This window comes from Mangifera indica, chromosome 8, assembly GCF_011075055.1.
Source record: "Mangifera indica cultivar Alphonso chromosome 8, CATAS_Mindica_2.1, whole genome shotgun sequence".
NCBI lineage: Eukaryota > Viridiplantae > Streptophyta > Magnoliopsida > Sapindales > Anacardiaceae > Mangifera > Mangifera indica.
The window spans coordinates 8440504-8455945 of record NC_058144.1 but is presented as its reverse complement, the minus strand read 5'-3'; the positions used below and the strand labels follow the sequence as shown (position 1 = coordinate 8455945).

General features: G+C 33.0%; 3 protein-coding genes across 7 annotated transcripts; 2 read left to right on the top strand and 1 right to left on the bottom strand.

Annotated features, from left to right (window-relative positions):
- Positions 1-4105: 4105 nt before the first annotated feature.
- LOC123223110 (ethylene-responsive transcription factor ERF113-like) lies at positions 4106-6321 on the top strand. Of its 5 annotated transcripts, none has more exons than XM_044646188.1 (4): positions 4106-4211; positions 4310-4606; positions 5240-5864; positions 6097-6321. In XM_044646188.1, the coding sequence occupies exons 2-3, from the start codon at positions 4450-4452 to the stop codon at positions 5860-5862; spliced, it is 780 nt and encodes a 259-aa protein (XP_044502123.1). In that variant the 5' UTR covers positions 4106-4211; positions 4310-4449; the 3' UTR covers positions 5863-5864; positions 6097-6321. The 5 variants fall into 5 exon arrangements, with proteins under 5 accessions (XP_044502123.1, XP_044502121.1, XP_044502125.1 ...); XM_044646186.1 differs by having other exon boundaries at positions 4300-4606; XM_044646190.1 differs by having other exon boundaries at positions 4106-4594.
- A 5345-nt stretch (positions 6322-11666) lies between these two features.
- Positions 11667-13515, top strand: LOC123223675 (cytochrome b-c1 complex subunit Rieske-4, mitochondrial-like). Its single transcript, XM_044646975.1, has 2 exons — positions 11667-11960; positions 12677-13515. The coding sequence occupies exons 1-2, from the start codon at positions 11765-11767 to the stop codon at positions 13318-13320; spliced, it is 840 nt and encodes a 279-aa protein (XP_044502910.1). The 5' UTR covers positions 11667-11764; the 3' UTR covers positions 13321-13515.
- A 321-nt stretch (positions 13516-13836) lies between these two features.
- Positions 13837-15442, bottom strand: LOC123223676 (protein COFACTOR ASSEMBLY OF COMPLEX C SUBUNIT B CCB1, chloroplastic). Its single transcript, XM_044646976.1, has 4 exons — positions 14991-15442; positions 14705-14829; positions 14375-14527; positions 13837-14288 (listed from the first exon to the last, which is right to left on the bottom strand). Exons 1-4 carry the CDS (start codon positions 15330-15332, stop codon positions 14102-14104), a joined length of 807 nt encoding a protein of 268 aa, XP_044502911.1. The 5' UTR covers positions 15333-15442; the 3' UTR covers positions 13837-14101.

Genomic DNA, 15442 nt, shown 5'->3' with positions numbered 1-15442 from the left:
TCACGAGCTCAAGCTTGATATAACTGATGGTGTTTAAGCTCGAGAATTTCGAAAGATTTGAAGAGCGATGGTTTCGACCAAGGTGCAGAAATTTCTGGGGATTGATTCGACCAGGAACACAGCTCTGATCTAAAATAGTGTGCAATTAAGATTAATTGAAGAACAAAACTACTAAAAATTTTAAACCCCCGAATTGATTTCATTAACGAAATTAAGAGAGAAAAGAGACGATTACCTGTTATTCTTATGAGGGGAAGGTGGTCGTTTGGAGAGTTGAGGTTGTTCGTTCTTGTGTTGTTGATATTCAACTTCCGATCCATCGATGTCTAAGGAAGAAACGTAATCCACCATTGACATCTCTTGCTTTCTCTTAGCAACCTTACCGTCAAAATCAAGATGGTTAGGCTAGTGAGCTTATCGAATTGAACACCACATGACTCAAGCTTGAACTCAATACAATTGCTCATTCATGGCTTAAGCTTGGGTTTAAACTCGGGCTATAACAGTTTATTTCGAACTTGATCAAATCAAACTGATAATCAAATTTGAATTAATTCAATCCGAATCCAAAGCTAAGAACATCAGTTTTGCCCTAACAAAACCAAGGCGTCCATACAGTACTGCAAGTTCTCCTTTATCTTTTCAAAGAAAAACTTCCAAGTAGAGCTAAACGTCAACATTTCCCAGCAAAAAGGAAGTCACCTCGATTGAAATCAAGAACTGTCTTACACTTACTTGGCCATGTAACCATCAGTCACCAAGTTGGAGACCATAAATGGAAGCACTAGCTGTGGCATAAACTAAGCAGTAAAGGTTTATTCGCAAACTAGTAGGAGTCACTGGAATTGAAATGAGCAGGGATAGCAGGTAACTCCAAGTGGCCAATTTATTCATTTCTAACAATACCCAGGAAAAGGGTAATTAAAGAATGAAGATTGATGCTCAGGGTATCTCTTCTTATCAAAATACTGTTATTTTTTAACTTATTTCGATACAATGGTTCTTGCAGGATATGAGTCTCTTAATTTAAAGCTACAAACATACATTGTAACAATTAAAGTATTTAGACTGGCCACAATAATATTTTTTATTAATGCAATGAATACATTGAGATTATTTGTCATTTTGTTTGTCATCATCTTATGAGTGATGCCCTTCAATTTCATTCCTTGTATGGATCAATTAGCACCCGCATTTGCCAAAACACATTCTCTTGAACAATTTTGTAACCTACATTGCAAACTCAATCTAGTACGTTATTTGCCTACTTGAAATTAAGGAGATGTTTGAACATATTTTTAAAAATATAGATTCATATTATATGTCATTAATATGCATTGATTATTTTGATGGAGATCTCCGTCTCTTCTTCAACATCGATGAAGAGACAATGTCTGTTCATCGACGGAGACGAAAATTTGTCTATTGGAGATGGTCGCCGACTCTCCATCTTATCTTCAAATGGTTATCATCATCAGGGAGGAGAGAAAGAAAATTTAGGAATTTAGGGGTAAAATTGTCACTTATCAAAACTTGGTGGGGAATCCAGGGAAGATCTCTCAAATTTCGTATAAGAAACAAAAAATCGTTGATTCTTCTGGGTTTCAATTAGATAAGTTAAAGTATAAGAATAGTATCAGATCGAAGTTGAAAGCATGTCTATATATAAAATAAAATAATTATATTATATTAATTAATTGATTGTTTACCATACATATTCAATGCACTTGTCCCGTATTAAAACTTTTTATAGCCATATAAAATCATATGACAATAACCCCTGCGTCTTTGAATGTGTATAAATTACAGAGGTGAATGAATTTATTTTCATTTTTAACTATATTTAGTTTAGTGTTGGATCCCATTCCAAACTTAGTTTGATTTAGTTCAAATTAAAATCAAATTTGAGCTAAAATATTTAGCTTATTTTTAAAATTGAATCGAATTTGAGTTAACAGGCATTTAGCTAGACTTAACTTGAATTCATGGCTTGAATATAGGTTCAAATTCGTGATTTGGTTCAGCTCAAATTCATAGTTCAAATTAGTGAATTGAATTCATGGCTTAGTTCGATTCGAAATTATGGTTTGAATCGATAGTTTTGTCTATTATTTGAGTAAAGCAATATTGTTTTATCAATAAATCATAAATCTAAACTATATATTCAGACCATCAATTCAAATTAAATCAAGCTATGAATTTAAACTATTGATTCGAATCAAACCAAATCACTTTTATTTGAATCAAATTCGAGTGACTTTTAATTTTTACTCAATAAACTCAAACCAAAACTTTTATTTGAACAGATCTTACACCACGGGTTGTTTAGACTGGATTTAGTTCATATCCACCCTAATTTAGTTGATAAAATACCTCAATTAGTCCCAAATCATTTTAAAACAAATTCAACAATTAAGTCTTTTCCTTTTCCAAAAAAATATAATATAATAATTGATATTTTGGCCAAACGGCTGTTTCCTCCCCAAAATATGCTATTTTCTCAAATGTTCACTCATTCACTTTAAAAATTTTATTTATCCACCTACAGATAATTAAATTTGTTAGTTTTAAGGACAAAATTATCATTTTATCTATAATATTAAAAATAAACTAAAATTTTATCTTCTTTCCCTCTCTAAACCCTAAAAACTAACTATTTTTCCCTTAGTTTAAGTTTAAAAAAATAAAATTTCCCCCTCTAGGATTTAGTTTTTAAACTTCAGGGCTATTACCAGTAGCCTCTCCCTCCCGATGCTTCATTTGCCTTCGATGATCTCTCTCCTCTCATTTAGATCTCCGACCGATGATGATTAAAGCTAAGAAGATGGCTCTTCGTCTTCCTAGAAGAAGATGAGGAAGATGTTCATCTTCTTCTAGCAAGATGATTGTCTTTTCGACTTCAATTAACACTGACCAGAGGTTCAGGTGAGAGGAAAGAGATCGCTGGAGGGAGAGGAAGCGTCGAGAGAAAGAAGTTGTCGGTAATGGCATCGAAGATGGTGTCAAAGTTTGAAACTAAATTCTAGGGGGAAAATGTTATTTTTTAAAAATTGAACTATAGGAGAAATGATTAGTTTTTAGGGTTTAGGGAGGAAAAGAAAACAAAAATTTTTAAAGGTTAGAGTTTGATTAATTTTTAACTACTTATGAGTAGATAAATAAGATTTTTAAAATTAAAAGATAAAAACTTGAGAATATAACATACTCTGGGTGAGAGTAAGTCCTTTTGTCTAATATTTTAAAGGCCAAAGGACTATTTCCCACCCAACGTAGGTTGATTTCCCAAAGTTTCTCCGTTAACTTTGAAAATACCATTTACTTACTCATGGTCGATTAAATTTAACAGAACTCTAACCCCTGAAAATTTAATCTCATTTTCCCTCTAAAAGTTTAAAAACTAATATTTTATATCCTAAGTCAAGTTTGAAAAGATCACATTTCCCCCATAGGGTTTAGTTTCAAAATTTGTTCACTTTCTTCAACGTCATTGCCAACCGTCTTGGCATCGGATAGGTTGGGGTAGAGTTGAGGCGGGTCGTCAGAGGAAGGGAAATCATCGGGAGAAAGAGACGGCTGACGATGGCGTTGTAGAAAGTGAAGGGATTTTGAAACTAAACCTTACGAGGGCAATGTGATTTTTTCAAACTCGATTTAGGGGAGAAAAGTTAGTTTTTTAAATTTGGGGGGGGGGGGAATGAAATCATATTTAAATTTATTTTTAATATTAAATATAAAATAACGATTTTACCCGTAAAATTAACAAATTTAAATTGTCATAAGTGGATAAATAAGATTTTCAAAGTTAACGGGGGAAATTTTGAGAGTTCAACATAGTTTGGGTGGGAAATAATCCTTTGGCAAATTTTAAAAGATTGCACCAGCAACCGCATGCTTAGAAGCGAACATTTTCAGCCTAAACCAGCCTTTCAAAATGCAATTCACATGCTAAATTTAATAGTGAAATGACAGCCATGCCCCTATATCTACCACGTGTAAGGTCAAAAATCGCTAGCCAATCTTTATCCATTGCGTTGGTTAACACCTAATTATTCCCCCACGAAATAAATAAATCAGTGTAGATATCTTTACAAAATTTATAAAACCTGACCTGACTTTAACGTGCAGCAATTAACGCTCGACAAGCAACCCTAGTTGTTTTCTCTTTTCTTTCTTCAACTTCGCTTTTGCTTTGCTCATCTTAACCATTCTCAGTAAGGATTCAAGATCGTAACCTAGATCTTACTTTTTATGTTTAAATCCATATTTATTTTATTATTATCGTTATTTATATATTTCTAGATGTAACTAGGGGACGACAATCAAGAAACTGATAAAAACGAATTGGACGATCTAGCTGAACTTAGCTAGTTGGAGTTTGACAAGGTGGATCCAAGACATGGCAAGAGGCCTCTTCCCTTTGATGTATCGGAGGAGAAAAAGGAAGATGAAATGTTCTCGGTGTACCAATCGATGACGAGTACTTATCATCAGCCGCCCTATCAGTACGGCTGGCCGGCGCAAGGCCAAGTGAATCCTGGTCAGTTGAGGATCGGCTCGACGGAACTTCACGCATCTCAACCATCGCAGGATCAAGGTGAGCTAGGAGGTGATCGATCACTAGTTATCAAGTATTTAAACGAACTAATTATTTTTCCGATTTCTATTTGGATCTTAATATTGTTTGAAATTTTCTGTGATAAATATTTATTACTTTTTGGTAATTCATCGAGCCATTTGTATTGTATATCTCTCACCGTATGCTTTTGCAGATTAATTAAGGAAATTATTGATTAACTTCATAAATAAATGCGAGAAAGTGCTTTTTCTTCTATATTTATAACTAATAAGAATAAATTAAGATATGAATTAATGGCTCTCTCTATCTCAGTGTAATGATAGAACTACTCTTAGTTATAATGTGATCATCTTTCTGTCAGAAGGCCATTTTTCTTTTTAAATGCAAAAATTTGAATATGTAATGCTCCTCTAAAGTTGTATATGAATTCCCTTATTTGATCCATCTACATGTTTTTCTATAAATTAAATTTGTTTGCAACCTTCCATAAAATATAACATCGAATCGTCGATGGTTTTGATGACTCTATTGTGTTCTTTTCATTCAGTTTCCTTATATTTGTATATGAACTAATCGCTTTATCAGATTTGATTAACCTTGTAATGGATCTGTAATCTCAAGGTTAAATGTCTGGACACTGATCGATTATAAATTTTCTTGAAGGTAACAATACAAGAAGAAGACACTACAGAGGTGTAAGACAAAGACCATGGGGAAAGTGGGCAGCTGAGATCCGCGATCCAAAGAAAGCAGCAAGAGTCTGGCTCGGAACGTTCGATACAGCAGAAGCGGCAGCCCTGGCTTATGATGCAGCAGCTCTAAAATTCAAAGGCAGCAAAGCTAAGCTCAATTTCCCTGAACGTGTAGCTGACATGGGCTACCTAATGAGCACTTCTACTATTTCAAGTAACTCTGCAGGCACAGCTTTGGAATATGTTCCTAATCCTAGGCCGGTACCTCTACTCCCACAGCCACCAATACCATCTTCCATTGAAGCATTTCCTAATCTCTTCCAGTACGCACAGCTGCTTTCCAGTAATAATGACAGTGATATTCAGTATGCAGCCTCCAGTCTTCCCAACAGGCAAAACCAGCTTCCGTTTTATGGTTCATCACAATCTACACCCATGGTATTTTCATCCTCAACCTCTTCCACAGAGTCCCAGAATTATCATGGTCAACTGGCCATGGAAGAAGAGCTGCTACGAGGAAGCTTCTCTTCTGCTTCTAATTTTTTTGAGCAGGCTCTGAAGAATGCTCGTGGTGGCAATAACCAAAAGGATTAAACGTAAGTACATACATTCACTTAAAAAAAAAAAAAGGGTATTAATTATTGTTATAAATATTATTTTCATGAATTTAACTTTCAAATATTTATATTTTTATTAAAATTAAATAAATTTATAACGGTAGAAAAAACCTCATTATTAATTATTATTATTATTATAACTTCTTCTGTCAAAATTATTTTTGTCATTTATACCAATTTTTTTTTTAGTGATTATTATGGGTTCATGCAGTGAGGGTGAGAACCTGACGGCGGTTGGTTAATTGAAGATTTTATGTAACATAGAGAAGAAAGCTTTTATCTGAATTGCTTGAAGTTGCGTCTCAGTTTTATTTTCATGAAGCATGCAGTTATCTTCCTTGTGTCTTATCTGTATCACTTCTGAAATTAAGCTTAAGCTTGTACCATGAACATCGTTCTTTACGGCTGGTCATATATTTATTTTTGGCTTCATTCATATGAAGATTTTGTCATGTTGGAAAATTTTGCAAGCAATGATATCATGATGAGTTAAATATTCAAACTATAATTAATTAACCAAGATTTGAATTCTGAATAAATCCATTCTTATGACCTCATCCAAGGATTCTCACTAAAGAAAGTAGCGGACCGACTGAATTTTATTAAAATACGATGGCAATATATTAAATACAGAGTCAAACATTTTTGGATAAGACTTTCCACACATTTTATCTTAATTTGACTGTCCATCCATCTCCATGTAGGACACCACCCATTCTATGTAGCCACAACGACTTCAAATTGGATCATGTGATTAATTTCGTATAATTATATAATGGTACATACTTATTTATACATTAAGTTATATACTAAAAAATATACAAATGGTATGTTCTAGTATTTTTAAAATTAGATTAGTTTTTTATTAGTTGATGGTTCGATCGATTCAATCAAATAACTAATCAATTTAATTTATTATCAAATTATTATATATTTTTAAATAATATCAAATATTTATCATATTTTATAAATATAAAACATGATTTCATATATGTTAATTAAATAATTGATACTTCATTACATAGATTAAAAAAATAATTATAAATTATTGATTTTAAATAGTTTTTTGATTAAATAAATTAATGTTTGTATATAAATTAAATTATAAAATTAAACTAAATTATAAAATAATTTATAATTCAATCAATTAGACTAAATTATAAAATGGTGCGTGTACTGGTGTGCTAACGTCTACCATTTCGCAAAATAAAAATAGTAAGCTCACTAAGATGAGAGTCCTTCTCCAACAATTCATAGTGTGAAAATTATGTATACGTGGAGAAAAAAAACGTCACATCAAAGCCGAAAAGAGAGAGGGCTAGTGGGGGAAAAAGGGTGTAATAAATATAAAAGAAACTTCTAATCACACATGTTGGAACTTGGTCATAGAAGTTGCTATTTATAGCTTTAAACATTATAATGGCATATAAGGCAGGTGCATCTCCCTTTGCAAGCTTGGAATAAATCTCTTGCGTACCATATAATTATCGCCAAAAGGCGTGTTCCCACCCAAGCTATAATAAAAACCTAATGTTTATTCCAAAATTCAAAAATCTAAATATTTATTTATGCATAAAATTTTATTAAAAAATTTAATTAAAGTTAACAATAAAATAATTTTAAAATATAAAATTTATTATATTTTTTTAAATTATAAAAATTAATAATTTTATTCTAACCTAAAGTTTTTAAATAGTAAAAAATATTATTTCTTTTCAAACTTAAGGTTTTCTTCCTCTTCACTCTAACCACAATTTTTGGCAATAATAGTCGATTAAACAAAAGGCTTTTTCGTTTGGATTTTTCAATCTAGATGAAAGATGTTTGGATTTCGTTCAGAAGGAGAGGGCTTTGAATTGAGTGGCATCGTCTAAAGGAAGAAATACCACTCATAATTTGTCAGAGATGGTGGCCGAAGTAGGGAAGAAAAAAACCTTGAGTTTCAGGGGAGAGGGGGGGGGGGGGGGGGGGGGGGGAGAATACTGTTTTTCATAATTTGAAAACTTTAGATAATGATGAAATTGTTACTCTTTAAAATTTGTAGAGAAAATATAATGAATTTTATATTTTTTATTAAATAATAATTTTATCTTTAATTTTAATTAAAATTTTATTTATAAATAAATATTTAAATTTTCAAAAATTAAAAAATCACTTTGAGTGTTTACTATTCTTCGGATGGAAACAAGTCCTTTGGCCTATAATTACACATGTTTTAATCAGTCAAATCTATATTTTTCGGCTACAAAAGGACTTTGTTCAAAGTGAATTTGTGCTTTCGGCTGGCTCTCCTCTGCCGCTAAGCATGTCAATTTTTGCGGCTAGTCCCAATATGCATTCTTGTCTTGTATTGGACTCATTCTCGTTTCAATGTGCCCGGTAAGTTGATTTTATGGGACAAGTTCCAGTGAGAAAGCAATGAGAACAAGCCAAAAAGAAGAATCTAAAAAGGTTATGGAGTCACGACAGAGCTTAACTTAACGTTAGTGTTTAAAAGATGGGTATAATATTGCATTTTAAATGTGGCTTTGTCTTTTTGTCCTCATAATTGTCAAGTTTAGAATTAAACTCAAATTGAACTCATTTGAGTTTGACTTTCACGAGTTCAAACTCAAATTCAGCTATATATAAACCGAATCGAGTTCAAATTTGACTTGACTCAAATCCAATCCTAATCAAGTTTAAATGTCTAATAATGTATAACCCTTTAGGTAAACGTAATTCTCACCTTGGTTTCGAAACAATGAAATTATATATATTTATTTTGAATATATATTTATAAGTGTTATCATATAATTAAATAATTTTAAATTAAAAATAAAATAATATTAAATCATATGATAAAATATATAAATAGATATATATAATATTACTCATTTCGAAAACAAACAAGATTTCAAGTAAGTTCACATGAGATATACAAAGATTTTTATTTGGGGTTTGATGGAGTTGGAGTTGGATGAAGTTTTGTTCAGAGGTTTGATTGAATTTGATCAATTGGTAGTGGAAAATGAGGTATACGGAATTAGGATCTTATTATTAATTTTCATTATATTGGGGTTAAACCAAAATAACTAACCATGCTGGGGGCTACAAAATTGACCAAATTCTTAAGAGTTATACCCCTTGAATCCAATTGAAGGCATTTTTCCTGAGCTGCCATCAAATCGGCAAAGAGAATCATCTTCATCGAAGATAAGTTGATTTGTAATGAAATGGACAAGTTGGCAGAAAGTCTTCTCACTTCTTGTGGTTTGTTTCGGTTTTGTGCGAAAAAGTTGCACCAAGTTGCGGCCTTTTGTTTTTAATCACACGAGGCCAATAGATTCCCCCTCCGTCTTTCTCTACGCTGCAACTAATTTATTACAACCGTTATATTTCCTAGAAACTATAAATGTAAATCCTTAATTTTAGGGCGGGGGACTATTCCTCGCCTAAGTTTTATCTCAATTTCAAAAATATATTTATAATAATTAAAAAATTTATACAATTACTTATAACTCAATCGTTGTTTTTTATTTTTTATAAAAAATAAAAGTAAAATCGTCATTTTACTATTAATATTAAAAAGATATAAAAATTATTATATTTTCTTTTTTAAGTTTTAAAAACTAATAATTTCACATTTCTTAAAGTTTTCAAACTTTAAAAAGTAATATTTTCCTCCCCCAAACTTATGGTTTCCATCTTTTTCAAATTGCAATCGTCCCTCAGAACTTTCAAAAATAATAATTCCACCCCCACTTTTGAACTTCAATTTCTAGCATCCCTTTCGATGTCTTTTCTAACCTTTTCATTCGACTGAGCCAACTTCAAAAGATGGTACAATGAAGAGGCAAAGATCTCTTCATCACACCGTACGACAATGAGAGTCTCTTTATCGCACCATTGTGAGAGGAAGAGACATCTTTTTATTGCACTTCGTCTCTTCGTCGCATCGTGCGATGAAGAAATAAAGATCTATTCGTTTCGTCAGTGTTTATTGTTGGCTCAGGTAAAGGAGAACATTAGAAGAATGTCGAAAAATAAAGTTCAAGAGTGAAGGTGAAAATATTGTTTTTGAAAGTTTTTAGGGTAGTTGAGTTTGAAAAATATGGAAACTCTAAGTTTGGGGGAGGGGAATGTTATTTTTCAAAGTTTGAAAATTTTTAAGTAGAGGTGAAATTGTTAGTTTTTAAAATCTCGAGGGGTAAAATTAATTGATTTTATATCTTTTTAACATTAACAGAAAAATAATGATTTTACCTTTACTTTTTATAGAAAAATTTAACAACAGTTAAGTTATGGACGAGTGTTTGAGTTTTTTAATTGTCACATATATGATTTTGAAATTAAGCAAAAACTTGGGTAAGAAATAGTCCTTTGCCCTTTGTTTTATTACAACTTTCATAAATCAAATATTAGTCTAATTTTAACATGTATCTCTAGGAATGTTGCTAAAGAAATGAAGAATTTAATTTATTTTTGAATAGTGTCATATACATAACTTTTGTGTATAATTTTATGTACAAATAATGACATGTCATCATCTAATTGAATTAAAAATTAAAAATAAAATAATACTTAATTACATGATGATACATAATTATTTATATACAAAATTATGTACATAGTTGTATTGTTTATTTTAACATATAACTATGACACAATGACCTCCCACTTCCGACAACAGAATGAATTTTTGGTCCACCAATTAGACGACTAGTGACTCAATGTGACTTACTAAGTTTATAAATCTGAAAAAGTTCGATTTAAATAAATTAAAATAATATTGTTATTTATTACAATTATATCTTTTGACTGTAATTTTTTTAATAGTTATATTTTTATTTATTAATTTTTTTAAATAAAAATAATTTTATTTTTAATTAATATAAAAAAAAGTTTTAAAATAATTATATTCAAAAGTATTTATATTTCATTACTTCTACACAAATATAATAATTATTAATATTAAATAATTTTTATCAAATATAATAATAATTTTTATTTAATAAATTTTTATCTAATTTATTTTTAAAATAATACTTTATTTTTAATAATAAAAACATTACTACAACTAAACACATTCAAAAAGTCTCTATGAATAGACGTTTTTACCTTAATATTATGTTAATGGGAGATTTTTAACTAATTTTGATTGGATTGTTTGTAGGGAATTTGCCTGAAAGGGTTTAGTTAAATAGCTAGTGTAGTCAACGTTGGGGTAAGGGTATTTTGGCCATTATATGGATGGTTTGGACTCAGACGAATAGAAAATCAAAATAGGGTTATTTTTTTATGCCCCAACTTTTTGTCATTTTTTTACTCATATTTTTATTATTAAGCTGAATAATATTATATACACAAGAAATCGATATAATAATATTTGACCGAACAATTTATATTATTTAATTATATATTTTTATATTAATTTATATAAATAAATTAATAAAATATAATTTTATGCGTAATGCTATTCCTAAAACCCACAAGTTCTACTGCAGAAATAAGACGGCGTGGGCTTTCATACAGCCGGCATGTCAAATTGAGTCCATGGGCCATGGGCTCAAATAATTAAACGAGTATGGAGACGGCTGGAGAGTGAGAGTAGATTTCCCAGGCCTATGAGGACCAATGGGCTAAGAAGTTTCTTGTCGAACCGCAGTTGGTGTTTGCTCCGTAAAATTTAGAAAACATTGCAAAACAAGAACTTGGCCTCTGTTGCAGTCCACGTGTCAAAATCAGAGACAATAACTCAACAAACTGATTAATCACCGCTTGATCTGTTAAATCAGGCAACCCTTTTATCAGCCATCTGAAATTCCCAAATTTTCGCTAAGCTAGAGATCGACTAAATACCGTATCGCCATTCCGAAGAGATAATCGAGCGTTTGAAGATGTTGAGAGTCGCGACGAGGAGGCTTTTGTCTCTGTCCTCATCATCCTCGCCGTCTTCTTGGAGACCAATTGCGCCGTCACGGAATCTAATCAATGGTGCTGATTCCTCCTCCTCCTCCTCATCTGATGATTTCAGATCCACCGGCTTCTCCAGCTCCCCGTTTTTTGTACCTCAGTTCCATCTTCCTTGCCGAGGTTAGTTAGGGTTCATACTTTTTTTTTTCTAATAATTTTTTATGCTATTGAATTTGCTATAATTTATTTTATGTTTCGTTTCGGTGTTAGTAAATTTTCTCGATTATACTGGGTTAAACTTTACGGTAGTATCTGAAGTTTTTGATTTATTGCTTAAAGAAGTTCGATTTACTTGTTTGAATAAAAATGGGTGGTTTTTTGGTTTTGTTAAAAATTTGCAAAAGTTATTGCTTAAGTATTAGATTCCTGGAAGCAAAAATAGAAAATTATTGCTTTTTTAAGGAAACACTTTTGTCTCTGAAACATGGCACTTAGGTCTATGAATTCCTGTACTTATTCTCTTGAGAGGGACTATGTTTACTGCTTGTTTAAATTAGCAATATTTTTGAAATAACTGCTATCAAACATTTGGTGATTGTCCTTTGGGGGAAACAGGAACTGCTATCAAACAAATGTTCGTTCAGCTAATTATGTAAAAATATAAGTTGATTCCCCGAATCATGATTGTGAAACAAGTTGCATAATATATAGTGGCTTTCTGAAGTTGTTCACTGCCCTTTCGCACAAGTGCAATACGATGGATTTAAATGCTAGAATTACAGTTTCTTCTTACTGGCCTCCTAGTTATGCAATAAATAGTTCTTTCTCTCTGTAATTGCTCATATTTGGGGAGTATTCAGTGAAGACACTATCCTTCTTGTTTAATAATGTTTCAGGTTTTGCTTCTGAGGCGCTCACCCCAAGGGATGAGAACGCTGTAGTGCCTGGTATACCAGCAACAGTGGCAGCTGTTAAGAACCCCACTTCTAAGATAGTCTATGATGAATACAACCATGAGCGTTTTCCCCCTGGTGATCCTAACAAGCGAGCTTTTGCTTATTTTGTATTGACTGGTGGTAGATTTGTGTATGCATCACTGCTCCGTCTCCTCATTCTTAAGCTTGTCCTTAGCATGTCTGCCAGTAAGGATGTTCTTGCGCTGGCCTCTATTGAGGTTGATCTCTCTAGCATTGAGCCTGGCACTACTGTGACTGTTAAATGGCGGGGAAAGCCAGTTTTCATCAGGCGTCGTACTGAGGAAGATATCAAACTTGCAAACAGCGTTGATGTTGGATCTCTTCGTGATCCTCAGCAAGATGCAGAGAGGGTTAAGAATCCAGAATGGCTGATTGTCATCGGTGTATGCACACATCTGGGTTGCATTCCCTTGCCAAATGCCGGGGATTTTGGTGGATGGTTTTGCCCTTGCCATGGTTCCCATTATGATATATCTGGCAGGATTCGCAAGGGGCCAGCACCTTACAACCTGGAAGTACCCACTTACTCCTTCTTGGATGAGAACAAGTTGCTGATTGGTTGAGAAGTGTGGTTTTTTACTCTAGTGAACCATGTTTATTTGGGATCTCAATTTTTTTTAATTTTATCAGATAATGCCGAAGATTGAACACGGGTAATCATGTTTTACCACTCTTATTTGAGGTGGGGATACTATAATTCTGAATAAGTTGCCTGGTTTTTGATACAATGTTATTGAACTTGTACTTTATTTGTTCGACTTTCTTTTTGCAATGCTAAAACTTCCAAGGCTATAGGAATCACCAGCTTTCTAGATTATCCATATCCAGTAGGCAAAAGATGACATGGTGGAATATCTTTAATAAGACTATTATCTTTGATCGCGATGTTTAACTTTCATATTGATGTTCTCTAGTTCTTCAATGTGTTTTGCTAACGCACCAATTCACCTATGAGGAAGAAGTCGGTTTCCATTTTAAACAGACTCATGCTGATTAAGATTTGCATGACTCAAAGTTTCTACCTTTTGAAATAGGCATGCTTATTTGCAACCAAGCTGAGTTAAAAATTAATGCAAGGATTCAAGTCAATGATATAATCAATTTGTAAGATTTGAAACATTTTCAGGTTAGAAAGAGCCAAAAATCACGCTCTATTTAATAGCATATGCATCTCAAAATTTCCAGGGAATACAAAACACAAACAATCCTGGTTCGATGCTCATCTCCATTAGAAGGACACCAATAATACCTGTTTCTGTTAATGCTCCCTTGTAACATCATATTAGGATTGCATAGCACAAGCCCAACTGAAAATTTGAATAATCTTTTCATCTCTGTACTGTATCATCTCTCAAAGATGCCCTTAACATATACCATGCCCTTTTCACTGAGCTGAAGCTCTTTCCTCATTTGGTCTACTTGTTGGTCATCTCCTTGGACGAGGATCTCTGAGAGGGTACCATCGTCTGCAACCATCAATTTAACCTTAATCTGCTCTTTTCTTGATGCTCTTTTCCAGTAATATGTTCCCCTGCGCATCATCCCAAAATTGGCAATAGTATTTCAAGTTGAATTTCAGCGAAAACTGACACAGAAGAAAACACTGCCACCACTTACGCTAATGGACTGAGGGCAGTGATCCAGAACCAATTGTTGCCAATGTCCGGATAGGTTATGGTAAGCACAAGGGCAACACTTGCCAGGCTAATGCAAGTGCAGAATGTGAGCAATGCTGCTTGGCCTCGGCTTGGAACCATCATGCCTTCAAACCTTCACCGAAATCAGAAGCTCTAATGTTAACCCAAAAACTGGCCTTTTCCCTCTTGATAATCTTAGCACTGGTAAATTAACTTCATTTCAGGTTTAAATTAATGGAAGTATTGAATAACATGACATATAACACCGTAAATAGTATATAGATAAGAAGATGAGGAAATAATGGCTTACGTTATAGTCTCTCCTCTATCGGTGACCACAAAATTATTGAGAGTAAAGAAAGATAAGATCTCTCCCGCAACCTGATTCGGCGCCTTCTTATTTATCCCTCCTCCTACAAATGTCTTTTGCACTATCTGAAACAAAACAATTTGAACTTATTTCAACAGCCAGTAATTAAAACTTACTGAGAGCTTACATCTCCACGATAATTCTTCACTAACGAGTAACAGAAGTAACTGTTAACAAGTATAACAAACAAAGCCAGTTCTAAAATTTCTTCAAATTAGGGTTATACCTTGGATTTTACCGAGCGTTTGATGAGAGACCAGAGGCCAGGAACAGAGATGACAAATAAACCAAGAGAAGTGTAGTAGCTAGCTAAAGAATAGCCCACGGCAGTGTCTGCCAGTACATAAAATAGATCGAAGTTGTGATGGTAATTGTTGATGTTTTCCACAAGAGCAGATACGAGAGGTTCCTGAATAGAGACACCAACCACGGCTTGTCTCTTGGGTTTTGTAGCTGTCCTCGGCCATGATGACGGCTGCTGCCGCCCCACCTCTCTGAAGCTAAGCTTTGAATGAAGAGAAACAGAACATAGAAGATGTGGATTTGGTGATAATATACTTGCTGCCATTTTCAGTTTGCAGGTACACAGTGAGCAACTGTTTTAAGCTTTTTCTTTTTCTCGGGCCAAGTATACTATTTTATGCTCTCTCATATGAATGGTCTAGATTTGATAATGCC

Coding starts and splice junctions, on each gene's coding strand:
- LOC123223675 (XM_044646975.1), top strand. CDS start 11,765: ATGTTGAGAGTCGCGACGAGGAGGCTTTTGTCTCTGTCCTCATCATCC. Junction 11,961..12,676: donor GTTCCATCTTCCTTGCCGAG/GTTAGTTAGGGT, acceptor ATAATGTTTCAG/GTTTTGCTTCTGAGGCGCTC.
- LOC123223110 (XM_044646188.1), top strand. CDS start 4,450: ATGTTCTCGGTGTACCAATCGATGACGAGTACTTATCATCAGCCGCCC. Junction 4,607..5,239: donor GGATCAAGGTGAGCTAGGAG/GTGATCGATCAC, acceptor ATTTTCTTGAAG/GTAACAATACAAGAAGAAGA.
- LOC123223676 (XM_044646976.1), bottom strand. CDS start 15,332: ATGGCAGCAAGTATATTATCACCAAATCCACATCTTCTATGTTCTGTT. Junction 14,830..14,990: donor AACGCTCGGTAAAATCCAAG/GTATAACCCTAA, acceptor GTTTTGTTTCAG/ATAGTGCAAAAGACATTTGT. Junction 14,528..14,704: donor GATAGAGGAGAGACTATAAC/GTAAGCCATTAT, acceptor ATTTCGGTGAAG/GTTTGAAGGCATGATGGTTC.